The following is a 21,999-nucleotide window of genomic DNA, read 5'->3' as shown; positions in this document are numbered from 1 at the left end:
ATTATGCAATTCTCTGTCTGTTTTTGAGGCCTCTTTGTGCACGCAAACTCCAACCAACAGGCAGAGGGCAGTCAATCGAGACGAAGGTGTTTATTCATTCACTTTTCAGAAAGAGTGACACTACATATAAAAAGTAAAAACAGCCAATAAAAATATATTCTGAGTTATTAACAATTTAAACAAGATGTTAAAATCTTCGCCTCACAGCTTTAATGCACATCCTGTATAAGAACAATTACAAACACTTACTAGTGAGAGGCTTTTCTAGAGGAATCGTGCCCAGGCAGAGCAGCTCAAGGCTGCCCTGCCTACGGCTCAGTGCTGACCATCAGATCTTTCTACAAGAGAGGAGTAGCAATCATTCTACAAGAGAGAAGTTCTTACAATTAATTCCCATTGGTTCTTGAGTGACAGTATGTGTCCTGCAGTAAGGGAGCTATACTTCCACAGCGAGGGGCTTGTGCTGCAGAGAGGGATGGCAGCGATGCCCCAGACCCCAGCCCTGCACTCCTCAGCCGCTGCTTCTTCCCAGCGGGGATCTGCACACTCAATCGGGAGCATGTGAGCCATTCAAGCATGGCTCACTCTTCCCCGCAAGGAGCTGGGAGCCTGTCTGCGTGTGCGCGCTCACCAGAACTGTTTCTGACTCTGCTGCTTTCTAGGGAGAAAGACAAACAGGGAGGGGTGAACCGTAGGTCCCGCCGGACAACAGGCATATCTTCAAACTGAGCACATTTGGGTATCAGCAGATGACCTTCTAATGAGAAGTATCTTGCCAACCACAGCTCAGTCTTCTCTTATAAATCATTCCTGTGTGCTTGGCGGGCCCCGGGCGGAGGAGAAAGCCTTCAAAACAATGGCTCACCTGTCCCAGCAGGGATGTATACCTCTTCCCAGGTATAATCACCCAGGTTCACAGGCTGCTTCAGCCAGCGATCCTCTACTAACATTGCTAGAGTCACACGCTGCTCTGGAACAGGATGCAAAAGCCCAGCGATTAGATTCATGAGACCTGGGGAGAGACAGCAGTAAGAGGAACGGCTCGGTCTGTATTTTAGGCATGCTGGGAATGCAAGATATAGTTTATATTCAAAGAATGCAGATTTTAATTACAAATCCTCCCCGTTAATCCCTTGTGCAGTACTGTTCTTCCACAGTCTTAGTCACATGTGCTCAGCTCTGGGCATGATCTGAGATTTCCAGGTTGTGAAAACAGAGAACTGAGCGCAGAGTTATGACATTGAGGAGGACTGAAGTAGAAGCAAATGCCACAGAGGCAACTCTGCCTCACTGTTTCCGAGCCCAGTCCTGCCCTGCAGTCATCCCGTGTTTGATCTGTGACTAAAGGTGCACTTGGGGTTCAGGGAAAGCTTTGAGAATTTACCAGTCAACTGCAGCACCCTGAAGCCTTATAACCATAGTGCTCCTAACGACCCCAGAGAACTTGCTGATGATTTCTTTAGTCTGACATGCAATTAGTTTTCTACACCTCCAACAGAAAACAAGGCCAATGTAGTTTTCCTGTGAGGTCAAGCCATACAATTCATTCAGAAATTATAAATTAACACATTATCATCCGTCCCAAAAGTGACATGGCATGGATTGGCAACAGTTCAAGTAAGATAAAACTTGCGTTAGAGTTACAAGAGTGCCATTATTGATCTTAAAGTTATCTACTAGCGTGAACCTTCCCATCAGGCATTATTTGTTCTGGTTTTCTCATGTATAAACCTCACTGAAGCTTGACAAGCTGACAGGCTGAATCATCATAATAAATGAGAGGCCTGGAATTTGAAACTAATAAAACATACGGAGATAGCTGTATTCATTGTAGGCATGAAGAACTGCAGAACTTCCCTGAATAGGATTACCTCAGATAAATCTGCTTCAGTGAGCAGCTTTTAAAATCATTGCAGAGCACATTTGGAAGCATTTTTCCAATCTTCTCCTTTATTTCCAGGGAATAAATACTGCTCATACTTTCCCAAGAGATCTGCTCCTTTAGAAAAGCAAATGGGAAAAGTTCACCTTCTGACACAGGCCGAGGAAGATTCAGGACAGCTGCCGTGGCCTCCTCCAGCTCACAGAAGGGATTCTCTCCAAATACTAGGGTGTAAAGTGTGACACCAAGTGACCACATCTCCAGCTCAGGGCCATGGTACCTATGCAGAAATAAACTTGCATAAACTCAGATTGCAAATACGTAATTGTGTGCTAAAGTAAAAAGAAAAAATGCAGCTGATAGCCCTTATTTCCAATTTTTAACACAGGAAGTTTGTGAGAATTCTAATAAGGATCTCGTGTTTTTTAGAAGTCTGTATTATCCTTCTCCATGAAACCAAAGAACGGCCAATTTCAGTTGATGAGTATGTATAATATGCACCTAGCCTTTCACATGTGTAAGCTGGTGACAAGAGAACTTAAGCATCCTCCTTCTTCACCATAAGCCAAAACTATCAAGTAAGTATTTAAATGGAAGATCAGACACTTCAGTGGAATCCCATTTGCCCCCTCCCATCCCCTTCAAAACAAAAGTTATTTGGAAATAAATATTAACTATCTAGATTCCATCTGAGAAAAAGGGACAGTTTCTTCACACAGTAACAGGCTGAATTCCCAGGGCAGCACTGCTTCATCTTCCATCTAGTTCCCAGCAGGGATTTCTTCTCCTCCTTGCATAGCTTTCCCCGCCCCATTAAGAGGAGCTGCCTGAAGGACCCGTGAAAACAGCTGTGAAATAAGAGCAAGATAACATACTTGTACGTACAATTAATGTTTACCACCCTGTGATGGTAAGGATTCGCTCCAGGAGTGGGTATGAGACTGCCAGCCTCCAGGTAAAGAGCACTCAGAGAAGGAGAGAATAGGAAAAAGACAGCTAAGATTTGGGCAGCACATCCAAGATAGCAGCAAGCTGCAAGGGAAGAACCCTTGAGTCCAGAGGAGCACAAAAATCAATGGGGAGATGAACAATGATCAAACTGCAAAAATTCATACAGGGAAGCAAGTAGGAAAGAAGGGAACAGATGAGATGAGAGTGGGAGAACTACAAAATGCAGACATGGTAAGGGGCAGATGCTATACAGCAACACTTGCTTATACCACCTGCCTAAAAGAGCAGCTTTTAGTAGAGACACGTCAGTGTGTTCAGATACAGGTATGAAGAGAAGGTTAGCAAGCTGATGTACACATTATGAAAGATTAAGGGAAAAGGATTCAAGTCACAACACAACTCATCCAGACTCTTCTACCAGGCTGGAAATGAAAATCATATGCTTGTTCTTGAACTCGGCTCTGCAGTAGGACAGACATTAGTACAAGGCTTTGCAAAACATCTAACCAGAATAAGAAAGCCTGTCAACAGACTTAGTCAGAAACAACTTCGTAGGTATTCAAGCCTTTACAAATAATTTCTGTCACCGCAGTGCCCTACTTTATAAGCATTCAAACCTTCACAAGTAATTTCTGTCACTGCAGCGCCCTAAATCTCACTGCAGTTTTCTGCAGTGAGATACTCCAGCAGAGTACCAATGGCAAAGCAGCTTGGCTTCTCTATTCCAGCCCTGCACACACATTTTTTTGGTGCAATAGACACAAAAATTACTTTTCAGAGGGTGACATACGGTTTGCCAGACAGCACTTCTGGTGAGCAGTATTCAATTGTCCCACAGAAGGTATAAAACAATTTGCCGGGTTCCAGGTAGGCAGCTGAACCAAAGTCCACTAATTTAATTGCAAAATCTTCAGCAATGACAATGTTTTCATCCTTGATATCTCTGTGAAGGATGTTTCTACAGTGGAGATACCCAACAGCAGATACAAGCTGAAAGAGGAAGAAAGAACTAGGTGTTACTACACAGAGGTGTCCTTCTGGATAATCTATGTGGCATCACAGAGTTCCAATAGCCACATTTTGGCTTGTTTTGACACTATATAAACGAGATACAGATCCTGGTAACTAGAAATGAACTCAGGCATGCCTGTCAGCATTGCTGCAGTGGGTGTTACAATGCTCTTGGGAGAGAGACTTAAAAAAGTCTTTGCTTGCTTTCCTCTCACAAATGTGGAAGAAGATGGCATGCTATAGTCACGATGTGCTTGTTTTTTTGGTTAGAAGCATCAGAGCTTACTGTTACAATCCTGCAGGTTACTCTATTTTTATCCCAGCTTCATTTGGAGGGCCCTTTGATTTCTTCAGAAGGATATTACTGTGTGCCTCTGATACTGCAGGATGACAAAGCATTTAAGAGTGAAGTTTGGTATAAATAACAGTCATTCCTAAATTCCATTCTTCTTTTTGCACGATTCATGCCATAGTGCCATAATTAAGAATAGCATCAGAATTATATCACCTTGGAGACAATCGTGATCCTTACCACATGTGAGCAAGAAAAGCAGATGGCTGAGGGAGAAAAGTTTCTATTTATAATACAAAGCTCCATCTGCAGAGAAATACTGTACAGGTCTGAAGTAACAAAGCACCCCTACAAACTCAAGATTGGTTTAGGAAAAGGGCTTATCCGTCAGAAGTCTAAAGGGACTGTAGACCGCAATTTGTGAATGCACACTGCACAGCAGACACAGAGAAGGTTCATCACTTTCACTACCATCTTCCATCAGCACCCCAGGTGAGGAGAGTGTGGACACAGTGGTGGGTTACCACATGCAAAGTAATTCTTGCATACCTTAGAGCAGGGAATTTACTCTAAAACATGTGAGGGGGCATTACTTGGGGACTGCTGTTGTGGTTAACTCAATGAACAAAGGACAATTCAGCTCTCAGGCAAGCTCCTGACTCACAGTGAACTACCTTGAGTTATTTTGCATTATGCCATGTTAAAATCCAAGATGATTTTAAATTCCTTAAAAAGAGGAGAGCACTTTACCCCTGTAACCAATCTAAAACAAGCATTGATCTAAGTGAAAGTGTGGCTTTTAGCGAGGCTTGGGGCAACTTCCGTGCACTTTCCTCGTCCCACAGAGGAAATGTGACTGCTACATGAATGGGCATCCTGGTGACAGGGTGTGTGTGCTGCTACAGTCATAGCCAAGAGGCGATGGCTCTATAGGAAATCCTCATATGAAGTAAAGTCCTGTAAAGGTTTCTTTTTTATAGGTTTCTAAGTAAACCTTAACAAGGTTTCTGCAGGTAACATTTCAGTTAGCTAGAAATCAGCCCTACAGAATAACGAGGAAAAGTTCTGCAGGTATTGAGCATGACTTTGGTTCAGCATGCCTGCTGATTAGCTAGTAATTCTTTTGAGCGAAATAGGGTCCTCGTTCTTATATTAACCAAATCTCACCTGTATGTATCACCTGTAAGTTCCCAGCTCTCACCTGTCTGAATATATAGCTTGCTAATGGCTCATCCAAGTTGGGCTGATTATCAATGAATGTAAAGAGGTCCAGACCAGATCCATGCTTCTCCATCACCAGCTGGAAGAAGTGTTCATTTTCAAATACATCCAGCACCTATAAATAACAGACCTTTTTAATCATGTGCTTCATCCTCAAACTGCCTTTTTTTTTTTGTTTTGTTTTAAACAAACACTGCTCTCCTCTTGGAGATTTAATCAACGTGTATAATAATCCTTGAAGTCTCATTTCACAGGGTACAAATGTTTCTTGAAAAGAGAGCATAATTAAAACTGAAAGCAGAATTAAAACCAAGAGGAATTCTCTTTCTGGGGGAAAAAAACCAAACCAAACCCAACAACCCCAAAACAAAGAACAAGAATCAAGATATGTATCCAGATTATTTACTGAACTAGTACATGTTCAGATGTGACATCACACTTCCAAGATATGCATCTTATCATCTTGAAATAACGTAGAGGCTTTTTTTCTGTTGAGTCACACCTTCAGATCTATGTTTACATCAATTGTTTGGGGTAAAAGTGTCGAAGCAAGCGATAGTCTGCTGTAACATACCCTCCAAAACAAAGCAGGATAGGTAGGTTCCTTTCTTTCCTGAAAAGGTAGATTTAATACAGGATACTTCCTCAGTCCTGAAGAGGAACACGAGACACCAAATATTCAAAGGAACTATCTGATGCAGTTCAAACTGCATTCACACTGAGTTCACTGTACCTTAATGATACTGGGGTGCTGCAGCTTCAACAGGATTGCAATTTCTTGAGTAACTCTCCCCAGATCAGGATCATCTACCCAGCAGTCCTCAAGCACCCTCTCCTTCCAGATGAACTTTACGACAACCTACACAGACAACAGCGTTCAGCATCACCTGCAGAAGTATGGCTTTAAGTGTTTGGTAAGTTAATTTCCAGGAAAAATGTTAGTGAATCATATTACTAGAAGGACAGAAGTAACCCAATGTGCATCGCTTATAGTATCCTTAAACATATTTAAACTAATTTAGTCCTAGAAGTCAAATGATGCACAGAAATGGAATATATTTATTTTCTTTTTATTGATGCTCTGAATTCCAAAGGCTTTGACAGGCCAGCTCTCTTATCAACCCAATTACAGCAGTGGTGATTTCTGGCATAGGGGTACAGTGGAGGGAAATGAGCACTTAACGTTCATGCAGATACACACCAGAGCTTGCCTCTCAACGCCCAAAATACTTCTGCTCATAGAGAGGAGGGTCCCATAACCTCAACATGTCTACCCACATTCTTGAGTTGTGGCACAATAAAGACTTTGAAGTTTGTCATTCTCTTTAGTAACGGAAGACTAAAACCTTTAATTCTGTTAAGCTTAATGTATACTTCTTTCAACAGGTTAAATTAGCTACATGGTCAGTCTCATTCTGTGCCTGTTGTCTTAGGTAACATTCATATACTACATCAATGCGAACATTTTGCCGTCCTGTTTCCATGAGGTGATTTCAGATTTCTCTTTAAACAAAGGAAAACCCCAAACTACCATATAGCAGCTTTTAATAGTGTAGTGTTGACAGAATATGAACACTCTAACCTTTCAGTTTTCATCCTAAATAATTATTGAAAATGAGATCTAAAAGAAATATTTGACCTCCTGGTGATCTTTCTTGCCCCTGGCAGTCCAGACAAAACCAAAAGATCCTTTGCCAATAAGACTGAGAGTGTTGTAATTTTTTGCATATTCTCCCTCATGTGCCCTTAATCCTTCAAGCTCTTCAGCTCTTCGGGAATTCTCAAAAAGTGAAGTTGATCTGATGGCCTAGGTACAGATAAAAAAAAAATAGCAAGAAAAAAAATGAGCAAGCCACAGAATCATTTTTATAAAATGAAGTAAATACTGAAAAGAAAGTACACATTTGCAAGAATAGCTAAAAGGAGTGACCTTTGTTTTTGATAGCAAGAACTGTATGTTGATGTAACCATCACCATATGAGACAGGTTAAGTCAACAGTCAGCTCTCAGCAGCTACAAATACTCCTTAACTCAGAGAAAGGTAAAGAAAACAGATGCACATGCACCTTAGATGCTCGCACAAAATTCTCTGTGCAAGTAGGAAAATGAATTCACTGTGGTCTATCACCAAATGATAATTTTATTTGATGAATAAGAAGTAGGTTACTTTCAATGTTGTAATTTTTCCAGGTAAGTGTATTCTAGATGGACAGAACTAAAAAGGTGCTGCTTTAAGCCCTGTCTATAAATTTGGCCTCAGTAATCTAAAAAGAGTTAGTATATGAAAGATATTAAATTACCAGTGTTTACCAAACTTTCTGGTAAGATAGCATTTTAGTTCTGTAGATTGGTGTCTCAGCAGACACAAAGAGCAAACAAGTTCAAGGCATACCCTCCTAAATTTTAACACCCCAGTAAAATCCCTAGTAAAGAAATATTGCATGCCTTTCTACCAAGGCCTGCAACACTACATGAGAAATTAAACACCACAGAAGTTTTTCTTGCTCTGAGGATAGGGCTTGGGGATTATCAGGTTTCTCCACCAAAGATGGCGTCTAAAATGCATGACAACAGAACATCTTTATGACATACACAGTATTCAATACTGAGAGAAAACACAACAAATCTCACAGGGGCATTTGTTTTGAATAGTGAATTTGGAGTTATACATGAAATGGTCAGAACTGCTTATATTTCGACATGCATTTCGACATACACAGAAGATGATTTTCTAAAAGGAAAACAAGAGCTACCTTATTACTCAGCTCTCAAAGGTCTCATAAAAAATATTCCAAATAGCAAGTTTTGCCAATAGACAAGCTTTTCACTCAAATATCTACTTTATCTCCCAACTCACTGATTAAAGGCAAGGCAGGGGAGGGAAACTAAATGTCTAATCTGCAGTACATTTCAATAAACAGCAGCTCCTTAGAGTCTCCTGTAGTTTGGAACTGTCACCATTATACATGTTACACATGTGATATCTAAATATGTATGTACTTCTCTGTTAAGGTCATCATAAAATCCAGCTACGTAGAGATCTAGGGAATGCATACATTTATGCAAGGGTTCTAGAAGATCACCGTTACCTATTTCTATTGATCAAAGATACTATTTTCCTGTACAGCCTTGGTCAAAATATTGTCAGTTTTACATCCCACTACTAACTAAAAAGCAGGCCTGAGCAGTTCTGTGTTTGGGTTTTGCGGCATTGACATGTACCTACAGTTCAGCTCTGTGGTGTTAGCTTTCTGTATACCATCCCAAATGCAGCGTCTCAGGAGGCAGCTAAAAACTGCAGTTTTCTTTTGTTGACACAAGTCAGTCAATGACAGTTTTCAGCCTAGCATTTCCTTTTTTAATAATGTTGTGTCATTGGTGCCAGTGTGATTACATTGATTTAAAAATTAATCTCACCACACTGGTACAAACTTCTATTGTAGATGTACTTAAACCAGCCTAAGAACAAATTTAAAATTAGGTGCTTTCATTGTTCAGACTGCAAAGGCAACTACACTACGCCAAACACACACTATGAGAAATATTACAAAATAGCAATTGTCCTTTTTACAGCAAAGAAACATTTCTTTTGACATAAAAATAGGGAAACAAAGAAACAGCCATATCCGCCCACCACCTCATGACATTATTTTAATCTGAAAAAGTTTTCGACTTTAGCTTCAGCTTAACAGTCAAAAAAGGAGAGAAGTGCTCAATATTATACAATGGTAGAATTTCTTACTTCTCCGAGACTATATGTAGAAAGATCTGCAATAGACTGGGCAGAGCTTGCTAGACTTGAGAGCAAAAGCTGAGTCTTTGCTGCAGCTTCCTTCTGGCTCTGTAGAAGGTCTTTCACCACCCAGACACAGAAAAGTATGGCAGGGTCCTGCAGTTCTACACGTTTCACTTCAAAGACTATACCTGTAGAAACAGATGAGGAAGTTAAAATGGTAGAATGAAACTTTAGTGTTGAACATGACCACAGACATTTTAGGACAAAGTTCTGAGCTCTTAACAAAGTGAATTCCTTCATTATTCATTTGGGGAACACCTACTCAGCAAGGAGTCATCAGAGGGGCTGACAAAAGCACAGCTATTCTAGAGATACCTGGCAGCTACCTCCACAGTTCCCACCCTCCGGCAGAAACTTTTGTCAGTGTCCAATTGCGGTTATTAATTTCACATTGTTATTCTAAATTAGATAAAAATGGGGATTTTATACAACAAGCCACAGAATCCAGCTGAAGGAGTGAACGAAACACATTCCACTACACAATTTAAATACAGGTTTTACAATGGAGTTTATATTTTCTGTTCAGAAGGAGTTATCAGGTTCAAATCTTTTAATTGTGTTTTAAGAATATTTCTGACTATTCAGTCTGGATTACTTTCTTAGTAACTTTGTATTTTATACCACCTGCTTTTCCAATACCCTCTGAGTAGACTTAAATACCACTTTTTCTTCTAGATGCTAGAGCTTCTTCCTTCATCTCCACTGCAAGCTTCTAACCAGAATTGTCTGCCTTCTGCAAAAACGTGGGTCAAAAAAAGCATCCCGATAAGAGTTTTGGGAAGGGGAGAAATAGGTTTAACTTACTTAATTGTGAACCATCTCTGTGACAGGACTTCCCAGTATAGCTGCCTTCCAGAATCTCCAAGGTCAAAGGAGCTGCTGGATTCAGCCTTTCTTCTTGTTTCACCGGGGTCGATGTTACTTTTATCTCCATATTTTGCTCCCCATGCAACTGACAGTCTTCTTCAGGACTACCTTTGCTTTTCAGAGGGTTTCTGTTGACGTTGTCCCCCACAGTCTCTGCAAGAGTTTCAGACTTCTCAAGAAATGCTTTGGAGGATTCTTCAGAGTTTTCTAAATGCCTTCGGGAGGCCAGCCACCCAGAACTATCTTCTATGGCAATACCATTCAACAGCTGCTTTTCTTGCCCAGTTGAAAAGGCACTGTTTTTCTGAGTTAGCATATAGCCTACAGTTGAGTCCACTGCACTAGAGGAGGATGCTCCTACAAGAGCTGCAGTAACACCTAAACAATTGTCTGAGTTCCCCTTGACGCCAATATTCAGACCCAGTACCTCAAGACCAGAGCAAATACAGTTCAGCTCCGTGTCTGATTCTTTAACATCTTCAGAGGTTGTGGCAACTCCTGGTGCAGAAGCATTGCAACCCATTTTATTTCCTGAGCAAACATCATGGATACTATTTCTTCCATTTGCAAAGAAGGATGAAGCATCATTTAGCAGGCAGTTTTCAACAACAATGCGCTCAAGGCTGGAATGTTTTGCATCGCACACCAAGTTTGTTTTTGACAACTGCCCTGTAACCATGTGGCTTTGAAAGTCTTGTCTGCAGTCCAGTGTCATCCCAGACCATGGCTCATCTATTGTTGGTGTTCCAGGTGAGTTACAAGTAATATCAGAAGGCAGCTTAATGGGGGCATAGGATGTGGTATCTGGATTGTCTTCTAGCCTAGAACAAATAGGCGACCAGGCAACGTTTACTGAAGAAGCTTGTCCCCAGGCATCAGTGGAGTGCTGATGCTTCAGCATTTCATATGGTAACCTACAGATCTGTTGACAATTTACTTCCTTGAGGTCTCGATGATGAACTTGTAATTGGTTAGGCAAGATACTAGTCTCACTGGCATTTCTACTCTCAGATGCACCAAATACTGCACTATCACTGCTTCTTACTGGAATCTTCATGTTCTGACCTAAATCCAACTGTTCTGAATCAGATGACGTGGGAGAGAGCCTTGCAGAGAGCATCTTTTGAGAATTATTTGATCCTACAGTTTCCACTGTTCTACACTGTTCCGCTGCTCTGATTCTGTCAAGCCAGGTTTCAAGGTAAGGCTCTCTATGGTGGGCTGACAGCCCATCGGTAGCAATGCTGTCTTCACTGCAAGGATTCAGTTATTAGTGATATCATGATGACAAAAGAATGAGAAAACTATCATACTGTATACTACTCACTCTTCTGTTACTGTGGTGTCATGGTTTAACTAAGTTTAACCAGTCAGCCACTAAGCACCACACAGCCGCTCACTCACCCTCCCCCCCCTGCGGTGGGATGGGGGAGAGATTTGGAAGAGCAAAAGCAAAAAAAATCGTGGGTTGAGATAAGAACAGTTTAATACTTGAAATTATTATTAATAATAATAATAATAGTAATGGAAAGTAAAACAACTAGAGAGAGAGAAAGAAACAAAACCCCGGGGGGGGGGGGACACACACACCAAACCAACCAAGGGATGCAACCACTCACCACCCACTGACTGATGCCCAGCCAGTCCCCAAGCAGCGATCGCTGCCCCCCAGCCAACTACCCCCAGTTTATATACTGAGCATGACATCATATGGTATGGAATATCCCTTTGGCCAGTTTGGGTCAGCTGTCCTGGCTATACTTACTCCCCAGCTTCTTGTGCACCTCCTCATTGGCAGAGTATGGGAAGCTGAAAAGTCCTTGACTTAGTATAAACACTGCTTAACAACAACTAAAACATCGGTGTGTTACCACATTATTCTCATGCTAAATCCAAAACACAGCACTGTACCTGCTACTAGGAAGAAAATTAACTCTATCCCAGCCAAAACCAGGATAGATGGTCACTATTTAAAACCTGCACCGATTGTTTTAAGTTTAAAAGAAAAAGGCAGAAAGCTGTTGGCACAGGCATCCAAAATCCTAACAAATTCCATCTTGACCAAAGAAAAGCAGGTACACTCGAATGGCACTCTTTCCCTATGGATTACTTCCTTCTCTAGCTTGATTTCTAAGCATGTATCATAGGTCATTTACCACAACAAAAAGGCAATACACGTGGCAGGATACTTCCAGTCCTGAGAACAGAAGATGGATGTCCCCGCCCATCAATTTAACCATGGTTCACTGAAGCCCATAGCACAACGTATTTTACAAACTTTTCTATTGGTAAAAATGCAGAGTAGAAGAACAATCTATGCAGCAGAGGACTTACAATCCAAGTATATGAGAGACAAACCCAGGAGAGCACAAGGAAACAATGAGACTATCAGTCTCTTTAAAAAGCAGCAAGAACTGTGCTGTAATAGTCTATATATTAAAAAGGGCAGTAAATATTTTCTATGGGCTAGAACTGTTAATGCGGAATGCGGAAGGCTTAAAATTTGACTTAAGATAAACCGTACGCATCATATAGGTACTTGTGCAGAATTTCTAACCTTGTAACAGGAAAAAGACCTGGAAAGGTACAATAAAAATGGCTGGACTTAAGTAACACAGTACCCTGTTTTAACAGATGACCTGGCAGTTACACCGAGCACCGGAAGGAATAACATTTAGAATTCATTCCAGGTAACCTGGCTTCAGCGCAACACCAGCTGGTGGATACCATGGAAGGAGATAAACATCGACTGTTTCTGATCTAGCAAACATAGAGCCTAATTACCTTCCCTAGCCTGGGTGAAGCATTTGGTCCTCTTTAGAGATGGAATTCCTGTAACTTTACAATTGTAGGTTGTACAGATCTAAACAAAAACCTAAGGTAGGCAAAACTCAACCTGTCTTGCAAACAGCGCTTAGATTCTAAAGACAGCAAAGTGCGGAAGGCTCTTGTTATCCCACAGACATCACAGAGGTGAAGAAACAGTTTTTGCTGGTGATTGCCACTATTGGCTCTTCATTTTTCAATGTGAATATGCAGTCCATGAAATGCCTACCTATTAGAGGGTGTAGATGCCACTTCAGGAGGTGAGGGAGTAGAAAATAAACTGGTCCCATTCTTTTGTTTAGCCTCATCATGTATTAATTTGTCATCTTTGTGCCTTCTTTCCAATTTCTGCTCTTCATCTCTTGACAGAAGCCTTCCTAAAGATGCAGCCAAGAAGCTGCTGTCTGTACCAAACAAGAAACAAAACCATACCAACTTAACCTTTTATGTTTAGGCTTCAGAAACTACAGCGATTAAAAACAATCTTGGAACTGCCTTGGTCTGTCTTGCCTCTAAGGAATTAAGTATAAAAGACTTGATTAAGGCAAAGTGGTCCAAATATGAGCACTCCACTCTACTTTGGCCCAAGAAGTCATCACATGCAGGAATCTAAATGTTTCAGGGCCACTAGAATTTGCCTTCCTATCAAAGTTCTTGGACAGGTATTTGCCTCCTGGGTTAGCTACTTGGATTGAAGTTCAGAGACCCAAAAAAAGGCCAAAGACCATACAGAGACTGGAAATAAAGTGATCATACAAATAGCAGCAGCAAAAAAAAAGCCCAAAACACACATGCACTCCCTATTCCAAACACTTAAAATTAAAAGGTTTAGACTGCATTTAAATAACTCACTGAAATGGCAAGATAAAAAAGTATACAGTCTAAACATGTTTAAGAGAAAGAATAAGACAAGAACTTTTTTCCTTCCCCAGTGACAACAGAAAAAGAGAAAAACATGAGTTTGTAGGATGAAGTAAACCAAGTATTGTTAATGAGTGAACAAATCTAGATTCGAATGTAGAACAATCCTTCCATTTAGCAAAGGCTGAGTGCCAACAATGCTTCTTCACTGAAGAACTGAATTATTCCTAGATTAGAGGCATCACTCCATCAAAGAATTAATTAAGAAATTGCACACTGTCTACTAACTCTTCTTTGTTCCCGTAATGTTCATTGGTTTCAATGCAGATGTGCATTTCTAAGCAAAGAAAAAAGAAAACAGGAAAAAAAACCAAAATGAAGGAGACAAAACCAGCATAAAAGATCTCTTGTGATATGGATGAAAGTATGCACTCGCTTGTGTTCTCTGTTTTGGGCAGAGCTAGCTGGAAAGACAGATTTGGAGACATGAGGCTTCCTTGCTTCTGTTTATTCCTGTTGTGGTCAGAGAAATACAATTTTGATAAATTCTTCGTAAATGCAGTGAACTGCATGAACGGAACATATGATGCCTCCTAACTGAAACACCACAGCAACATAACATTGAATATTAGCCAGCAACATAAGCCAATTCAGAAAAATATTAGAATTTTCCCTTAAAATATTAGTCCTAAGTATCTACAGCTCTGCTGCAATACTGTCACAAAAGCTATACTTTACACATCTTAAAATACTCAGAGATCCTAACAAGGGAGGGAGGGAGGGGGGAAAGGGAAGTGCTCATTAAGTACAAAGCATTCTCTATTAACAGTGTAATTTCCAACTTGCGATATTCAGTTTCATCTTCTTAGCAACAAAGAGAGAAGCACAACCTTAGGTGAACAATTCTGTTTACCTTAGGTTATAGTGGAAATCCAATTTAAAAACTGCATGGAGGTACATTGCTTTTACAAAGCACATTCCCATGTTCATAGGCAAATCTCTCGTCTCTATTCATTTTACCTTTGTTACAGCTGCCAGAGCCAGTTGTATGACAGGCAGTAACATCTTCAAAGATGCACTCGCTCTCTGTCCCCGTGGAGTTGTAAAGAGGAGGTAATGGCAAAGAACAGTCACGGCTTCTCTCCATGTTGTTATAGAAACCAGGGATCAGGAATGTAATGTTCTAAAACACAGAATGAACCTCATAAAGCTAAGCTGACTCCCAGAGGCTGCGGGCAAATGCTAACAATCCATGTTTGTGGACCTGATTCTCATGAATAGCCAGGCAAAAGTGATCCACATGACTGATGGAGAACATATACTTGAAATCCATACTAGCTCCTCAGCACTGCAAGACTTAGCAATTACAACAAGGGAATTTGCGTATCATCCTACAACTCACTTGTGGAACACATGGAACGTCGAGGTTTTGTGACAGACAAAAATGAGCGTAAAAGACGACTTTACAATTCCAGTGGATATGCTGCCAGACATAGCAGTCTTTTGGGAGGGATTAAAACTCCTATCTTACCTTTCCCAACAGTTCTTTATTCTCATAGCCAAAGAGCATTAAAGCAAAACTATCCTTGATGCCACAGATGGTTCCATCTGACTGGACAGTAATAAGACCACTGATGGTGGAGAAAACCATGACTGTAGCAGAGTAATGATAGCTTGTGAAAGAGCCTTCTTTTTCTGTCTGCAGAACACCATCTTTCTGCACTGCCGCTTGGTCCTCCTCCAGAAGGCTCACTTGCAGCTTTAAACTGAGAGGAAACATATTACCCTCTCTGGATTGGCCTACAGCTTGCTGGATCCTGAGGTTCTAAATTAAAGCAAAAAAAAAAAAAAAAAAAAGAAAAAGAAAACCAAACAGAAAACCTCTAACTAACCAAATGTTTTGGTTTTATTTCAGTATTCATATAAAATTACACAGGAATGTTCTCAGGAAAAAGGAGCAGGAAAAGAAAAATCAACCAATCCTGTGAGTACCAAAATGACCAAAGTTTAGTTTTCTAAGGATTTGGAATCCGGTGTTGAACTCCTGTATGAATATCCTGATGATTAAAACCAGGAAAGTCCATGCTGCAGCTTTTCAGCAAATGAGGCATTAATAAGGCCTCTTTCAACTATCTAGCTGCCTGGTTTCATGGCATTTTCAAGATCTGGGTATTCCTTAGACTTTCACTCCTGAGACAGACATGACTGAAACTGGCTAAAGAATTCAAAGGAATTTTAGGGAGCTGACAGAGACAGCATAGTTTCTTAAAAAAATAGGATTGGAGAAAAGTATCTTTCACCAGGGCAGATTCCACAGTGAGAGGTCAGGGCTTGCTCTCGTTCCTCATTAGGAAATACTCAGACAGCAGCTCCATAAACAAGCAGCATACCCTTTTTCAGGGGACTTATGCTTCTCTCTCAAAAGGTTTTCTTCTGTTACATAAGGAGGGAAAAGAGTGTGCACCTATGTTCCAAATGGGAAGGGTATGGAAGAACGTGGTTGGTGCTTATACTATACCTTTGGGATTTTTTTGCCTAGAGGAGGGATCTGCACAGAAGGAATCAGGTCCTTTATGTGGAGCCCAACTACTTCTTCCAATGTTGGGCAGCCATGGAGATGGGCAAAAAGGAGGTCACATGATGTAATCTCTCCCTTGGGAAGAAAATTTACAGGACTGTTTTAATTTTAGCATTTTAGCCACAGTCCACTCAATCCTTTAACAACGGTTTCTGCAAATATCTAAGCAAATGGCAGGAAGTTTCATTCAGCAGCCTCTTCGTGGATACAACTACCTCAGTAAAAGCAGACACAGCATAATGCAATACTTCTCCAACATTATCGTGCAGAGGGCCTGCCCTTTGCCATACGGGAGAAGCAGGGGAGTCCAATGCTCCTCACAGAACTTTTCCTCAGCAAGCTGATCCCTTCACAAGGGCACCCCTGCCATGAATAACCAACCCCCTGCCAAGCTGTCACTGTTCAAGTCCAAGATGTCCCCAGGGGACAGACAGTGTATTTTAATGTGCTTGTCAAATATGTCAAGGTGAGCCACATGGGAGAAATATGCACAGGTCCTGCATGTGTAATCCCGGTTTCAGGCAGTGCTATGTACACACTTCATGTTCACAAATAGTAATGTGCCTAATGGCTTTTAGACATGCTTCGTTTGCATGTAAACTCTCACGAACCGCGGTCTCATTTGATCATTAGGAAAACACTCACATCAACCCTGAAGGAAACAGAAGCTGAAAGTCTTTCCACTGGTTCCAGCACAACCACACAACACTGGTTGTCCTTGCTTCCTATTCGTCTCAGCCAGACTGAGACAGGGATCTTCTCTTTCAGACGGCCTATAACATCCACCTTTCCGTAGGATTCAGAGATGTAGTCATAATTTACTAAGACTGTGGTCACTTAGCAAGAATTTCAAACAAGAATAAGATATTGAGCCAATATATCTCCCCGTCATTGTTAGAAAAACATTGTTTCTTGACTACTTACTAGTTTTTTATTGGAAGAAACAGTTTTAATACAGAGATGAAAAGGTTTGCAAATAATTCACTGATCATACACAAAATGTCATTGCCACTTTTGTATCTTCTTTCCCTGCCTTAGGAAGACTAAAGGCATTTCCTTCAGCATAATAAATGTGCCAATCTAATACCTTGCATTCAAGAGAAGTGCCTTTCAGACATGCCTTATTTAAGAGATGTCCCATGAATACTCTCTATTAGTAACATAGTTCTCACTTTAAGCTGCAAAAATAGCAGTTTAATTTCTTATGGGAGGAGACTCTTCTCAAATCAGAAAAATGTTTATTTATCTTATAACCTGCAGTGTTCATATCAAGCCTTTTATCATTTTCATGTGATCTTGACAGAATGGGTTTATGAATTACACAGTGACTCCTATAAAGTACTTGGAATGGATGTAGCTTAGAATTAGTGCCTTTATCAGACATTTAATTTTAATTCTGGGTTCACCAAATCAAACAGGTTTTTTTTTTTCCCATATCCAATTGAGGGTTCAGGAAGATCAAGCTCTGAGATACTGACAATTTCAGTACAAAAATAACACACCAGGAAGAATATGAGCTCATTTTCCAAGTATTTTCTAGTGACAGCTCACAACAGCAGCAAAAGAAAATAATTTGGAGACATTTCTCACACAGTTCTCTTATAAACAACCCCACTATAGGCAAAATACCAGTTCCACTCTTTTGCACCAACTAGGGTGTTTTGGCACGACATTTCACAGTATTTGACTGACTTGTAACTTTATAATATGCACAATGCAATTTAAGATAATTTTTAAAATATTTTAAAAGAACAGACAATCGGGAACTTTTCCATAATAGGTTTTTCCATGTTAAGCAGTTATATTGATTTTTTTTTTTTTTTTTTTTTTTTTTAAATCTAATGTCCTTTAAGTTCTGATTTGGTCAAGTCATCATGACTATACATGTTGGCAGCTGCAAGGCTCTCACGGGTGCCTCCCAAACCATTTTTTGCCCTTCGAATTCCCACATCTGCAAACTTTTAAACGAAACAGTCCTACAAATGACATAATTGCCACATGCCCACAAAGTTAAATATATCAGGAAATTATATTGAAAATGTCACACACACACCCCCCACCCCCAAACCAAAGCCAACAAAAACACTGTATATGGTGAGGAATATTTGCTTGAACATTTTACGTACCACAGTTCCTGAAACCACCAATGAACATTCATCAGTTTCTATGTACTCCTCACCCACAGCTTCCCATACCTCTTGACTGGATTTGGATATCAAGCGGGACAGCTTTTGACCAATGAGTTCCTGACCACTGCACCCAAGCAGCTTGCAGGCTTTGTCATTAGCCATGAGGATCTAGAAAAGCAGGGGGAAAAAACAAAACAAAACACCAAAACAAAACAAAGAATAAAAGCTGTAAGTTTTGTTAGTAGATCATCACCTCCTCAGGTTGTTGCTTTAATGTCTTATAATATCCCTTCCTCTTGGTGGAAATGGAGTGGTTCTTTTAAATTCTGAAATCTTCAAAAACAGTTCACTAAAGCTTCTTATTCTAGGACATTCCTTGCCCACGCGTCTTCTTGGTTAAGAGGGTTTGAGATATTGCTTTCTTTTTAGGTTTCCTGCTTTCTTTTAACTGCCTACCCGCTCCAGCCTCTTGTGTTGTTTAAATAATTACATCCACGGAGGCAAAACTACAAAGTTGTATTTGCAGGCAAAGCCTGGACAGACCACAAAATTTTATCCACACCTGAAGGCATGCAGTAATCACACCAGTCATTGACATACTTAAGCCTGCGTTACAGACCAAGTCAGGATTAAATGCCTTTAAGATGGGTAAGCCCGAACTGTCAGGTCAAGCTAGAAATGGCACAGCTCTTTAAAGTTTTCAGTACTCAATTTTATATTAATGTTTACTCTCAGGACAGAAACAGAGAAATTCTCTCCCTTCCAATGCAAAAGGCATATTTACTGGGTCAGATAAAGAGACCTCGTGCCACCACAAACCCATCCCAGGGTTGACACTAAACAGACAGACGGCTTGAAGCACATTATGCTTTTCCTTTCTTCCCTCATGCCACATCACAGCTGCATTCTTCTTTATTCCCTTTTTCTGTTTGAAAAAAGACTCAAGACACCCGTGCTTCTGATATCGTCTTGTACATTTTGCTAACTACAACCTGCAATGGAAATAAACGCGTTGTCAGCCTTCAGAAGACTACCAACCTTGAGCAGACTATAAAATGCCTTCATGATGCTCTGATTGCCTGCAGATACACGTAAGAATAACAGGCATTTTAGCCTGTCTGATGTCATACAACTTATACCAGATACAGCCTGCTTAGTTTAGCAGTTGCTACCGCAAATACCTCTGTTGTGTTGACATCCACAGTGAAGATAGCTTTGTTTGGATTGCGTGCAGCAGTTGGGAAGTGCTGGCTGGATTCCTCCACAGCGAGGGCATGCAAAAAGGAGCAAGAAGCAGAACTTCCAATGGAAGTGGAGAGAGAGGCAGAATCCCACTGAGCCCACGAGTTACCAATCTTGCTGGTACAAATGTTACGAGCTGCCAGTGAAGACAAACAGTAAGAGCTCCATTTCTCCCCTGTGAGAAGATAAAGATCAGCTATGTAGCTATAACAGTCTGCTACAGGAGTATTAGAGGAATGAATAAAAAAAAAAAATCAGTTGTCAGCTGAAGCAACTGTCAAGTAATCCCAAAATATATGCTTCTAGATTTTTTTAAGAAATTACAAGAAAATAAAATCAATGAAACTAAAGAAAAGAGAAACAATTCTAATAAACGTATGAATCACAGCCACTGGAACAAATAAGCTCAGTCCGTAGGCTAGAAAAAAATTGCCAACATCCATAAGATTCAACCAGACTAGTTAACTTTTATTTTTCACTTAACAGAGTTTAAAAGGTTTCAAAATCTCTCAAGTTAAAATTGAAACTGTTATTAAATATAATTACAGTAAGTGTTCAAGCCCTTATTAAATACTGCATTTGTCAGAAGACAGTTAATTAACTGTTCACAAGACGTGACACTTAAAATACCTGCGCCCACACCAATGTTTTATGTTACACAATGCCAATCCTACTAAAATTTTCAAAAGTTCTGCCTGTAAAAAGCATTTCCCTGGGAAGTGGCATCATCACTCAAATGCCATTGCTCCACTCCCAAAACAGTAAGCAGCTCTGAAGGTTTAGCAGTATTGGAAGAAGCATTATGAACAACTCACCACAAGGACATCTCTGTGTTTATGCACTGCATACAGTATGAATATGCTCACCATGATAAAACAGGGAGATCCCGTATCTGGACGCATTGTAAACTGCAAAGTTCTTCCCCTCCTAACAGAATCCAGTATAACAACATCTTTCTCCTCATTTGGAAATTTTTCGTGTTTTAGATAATAATACAAGGTGGCAGGGTGTCCAACGGCAGCCAATAAAGGTTGCCCAGCGACAAGTACAAGCGCAGAGCACCTATTCACCAATGCATCCCCTGTAAACTCTCTCAGCCTGCCGTAATCAATGGCTCAGATGCTTATTGAACAAGCGCTTTCTGGCAGCTACTTATTGCCATTGCCTCTAGGTTTGGGGGAGGGGAGGAGAAAGATCTGAAACCATCTGAAACACATCAACTTCACTGACACGTGAAACATGTGAACTCAATCTCAAAATACTGCACTCACCAGACAGAGATGCTCTACGCCGGCAGAGTTCAAAGAGCTGACTTTTCCTGTTCTTGCTGGCCCAGGGGTAGGATCTACTTAGCTTATCAGAGTCATTCAAGGGAGCACGGACTAAGCCTACTGATAAAGGCAGAAGGCCCCCTTCAGAGGGGCTATAAGCCTCGGCTGCCATGATCACACTCTGGTTGCCATGCCACACTTAGGGAGCCACCATCTGTAACAGAAATGTAAGAAATTCAGTCAGCCTTACAGTCAGGCACTAACACTCAGGACACTGGCAGGTAATGATGCCTTCTTACCCAAAGCACAGCCCTGTAAGTTACGGCAAGATTGCCACTCATTCCTGCATGTTCCGATCAACATTTGGTCTGTGTTGTTAACACAAAGGTAACTCTATTAATTATTATCCTGCCCAGGTGGTATAGGATACCTGTGATTGACGGGATGCCTCCACCATATTTCTGCAAGAGCTACCAAGCACCCAGCTGCCACTCTCTCCCCATTCCTGCTCGTTTTAAAAGCAAAAGCTTTGGTAATTTGGGAAGTAATTCCCAGTTTTGAGTCAGCAAGTGTGGCACAGCCTCCCTCCCGCCCAGGGTGCCGCCCGCACCACCCACCCTCCCGGGAGTGCAGCCCCAGCCCTCCAGCAACGAGAGCCCAGGCCACCCGGGCCCGCCCGAGCCCCACCAGGACGGCCACCGCCATAGCCACCGCTCCTCAGGGCAGTCACCACAGAGCCGGCGGGCGCGAGGAAGTAGGGGGTAGGACTCGGCAGCCGCGTCGCCCAATAAGCGAAGGCAATGGGAGAGCGGCACAGAGCGGAGCCAATGGAACGCCGGCGCGGGAGGCAAAAACTGATCCGGCGTCAGGGAATTTGCGGCTCCCTCCGTCTCTCCTTCCCTCACCGCCGACCCTAGGCAGCCCCGGCCGACCTGCCCTGGGCTCCCCGCTTCGGGGGTGGAAGGCTGCAGGTGGAAGGCCTCTCCGCAGGATGACAGCCATGCTCCGAAGAATTTGCAGGCGGAACGACGAGGCCGGAAGCAGCTCGTAACGCCTCAGGCTCGAGGCGCTG

General features: G+C 41.4%; 1 protein-coding gene across 2 annotated transcripts; it reads right to left on the bottom strand.

The window, feature by feature from the left end:
• Nucleotides 1-66: 66 nt before the first annotated feature.
• PASK (PAS domain containing serine/threonine kinase) lies at nt 67-21,668 on the bottom strand. 2 transcript variants are annotated; one of them, XM_076341893.1, is made up of 18 exons: nt 21,615-21,668; nt 20,928-21,141; nt 19,596-19,831; nt 18,412-18,582; nt 16,931-17,071; nt 16,226-16,360; nt 15,239-15,532; nt 14,728-14,890; nt 13,076-13,250; nt 9,958-10,841; nt 9,100-9,281; nt 6,997-7,164; nt 6,091-6,216; nt 5,338-5,472; nt 3,624-3,823; nt 2,029-2,162; nt 866-1,012; nt 67-658 (listed from the first exon to the last, which is right to left on the bottom strand). In XM_076341893.1, exons 2-18 carry the CDS (start codon nt 21,097-21,099, stop codon nt 582-584), a joined length of 3,540 nt encoding a protein of 1,179 aa, XP_076198008.1. In that variant the 5' UTR covers nt 21,100-21,141; nt 21,615-21,668; the 3' UTR covers nt 67-581. The 2 variants fall into 2 exon arrangements, with proteins under 2 accessions (XP_076198008.1, XP_076198009.1); XM_076341894.1 differs by lacking the exons at nt 67-658; nt 866-1,012 and adding an exon at nt 2,768-2,847 and having other exon boundaries at nt 2,033-2,162.
• Nucleotides 21,669-21,999: the final 331 nt, after the last annotated feature.

This window comes from Aptenodytes patagonicus, chromosome 6 (genome assembly GCF_965638725.1).
Source record: "Aptenodytes patagonicus chromosome 6, bAptPat1.pri.cur, whole genome shotgun sequence".
Lineage (NCBI taxonomy): Eukaryota > Metazoa > Chordata > Aves > Sphenisciformes > Spheniscidae > Aptenodytes > Aptenodytes patagonicus.
This window is presented reverse-complemented; position numbering and strand designations above follow the sequence as displayed.

Bases quoted from the DNA above. Each gene is read 5' to 3' on its own strand.
- PASK (XM_076341893.1), bottom strand. From the start codon at position 21,099: ATGGCAGCCGAGGCTTATAGCCCCTCTGAAGGGGGCCTTCTGCCTTTA. The intron at 16,361-16,930 runs GTGAGTGTTTTC...TTTCTTCCCAAG, and splicing joins CTGTTTCCTTCAGGGTTGAT to GGAGAGATTACATCATGTGA. The intron at 13,251-14,727 runs GTAAAATGAATA...TGTTTGGTACAG, and splicing joins CTCTGGCAGCTGTAACAAAG to ACAGCAGCTTCTTGGCTGCA.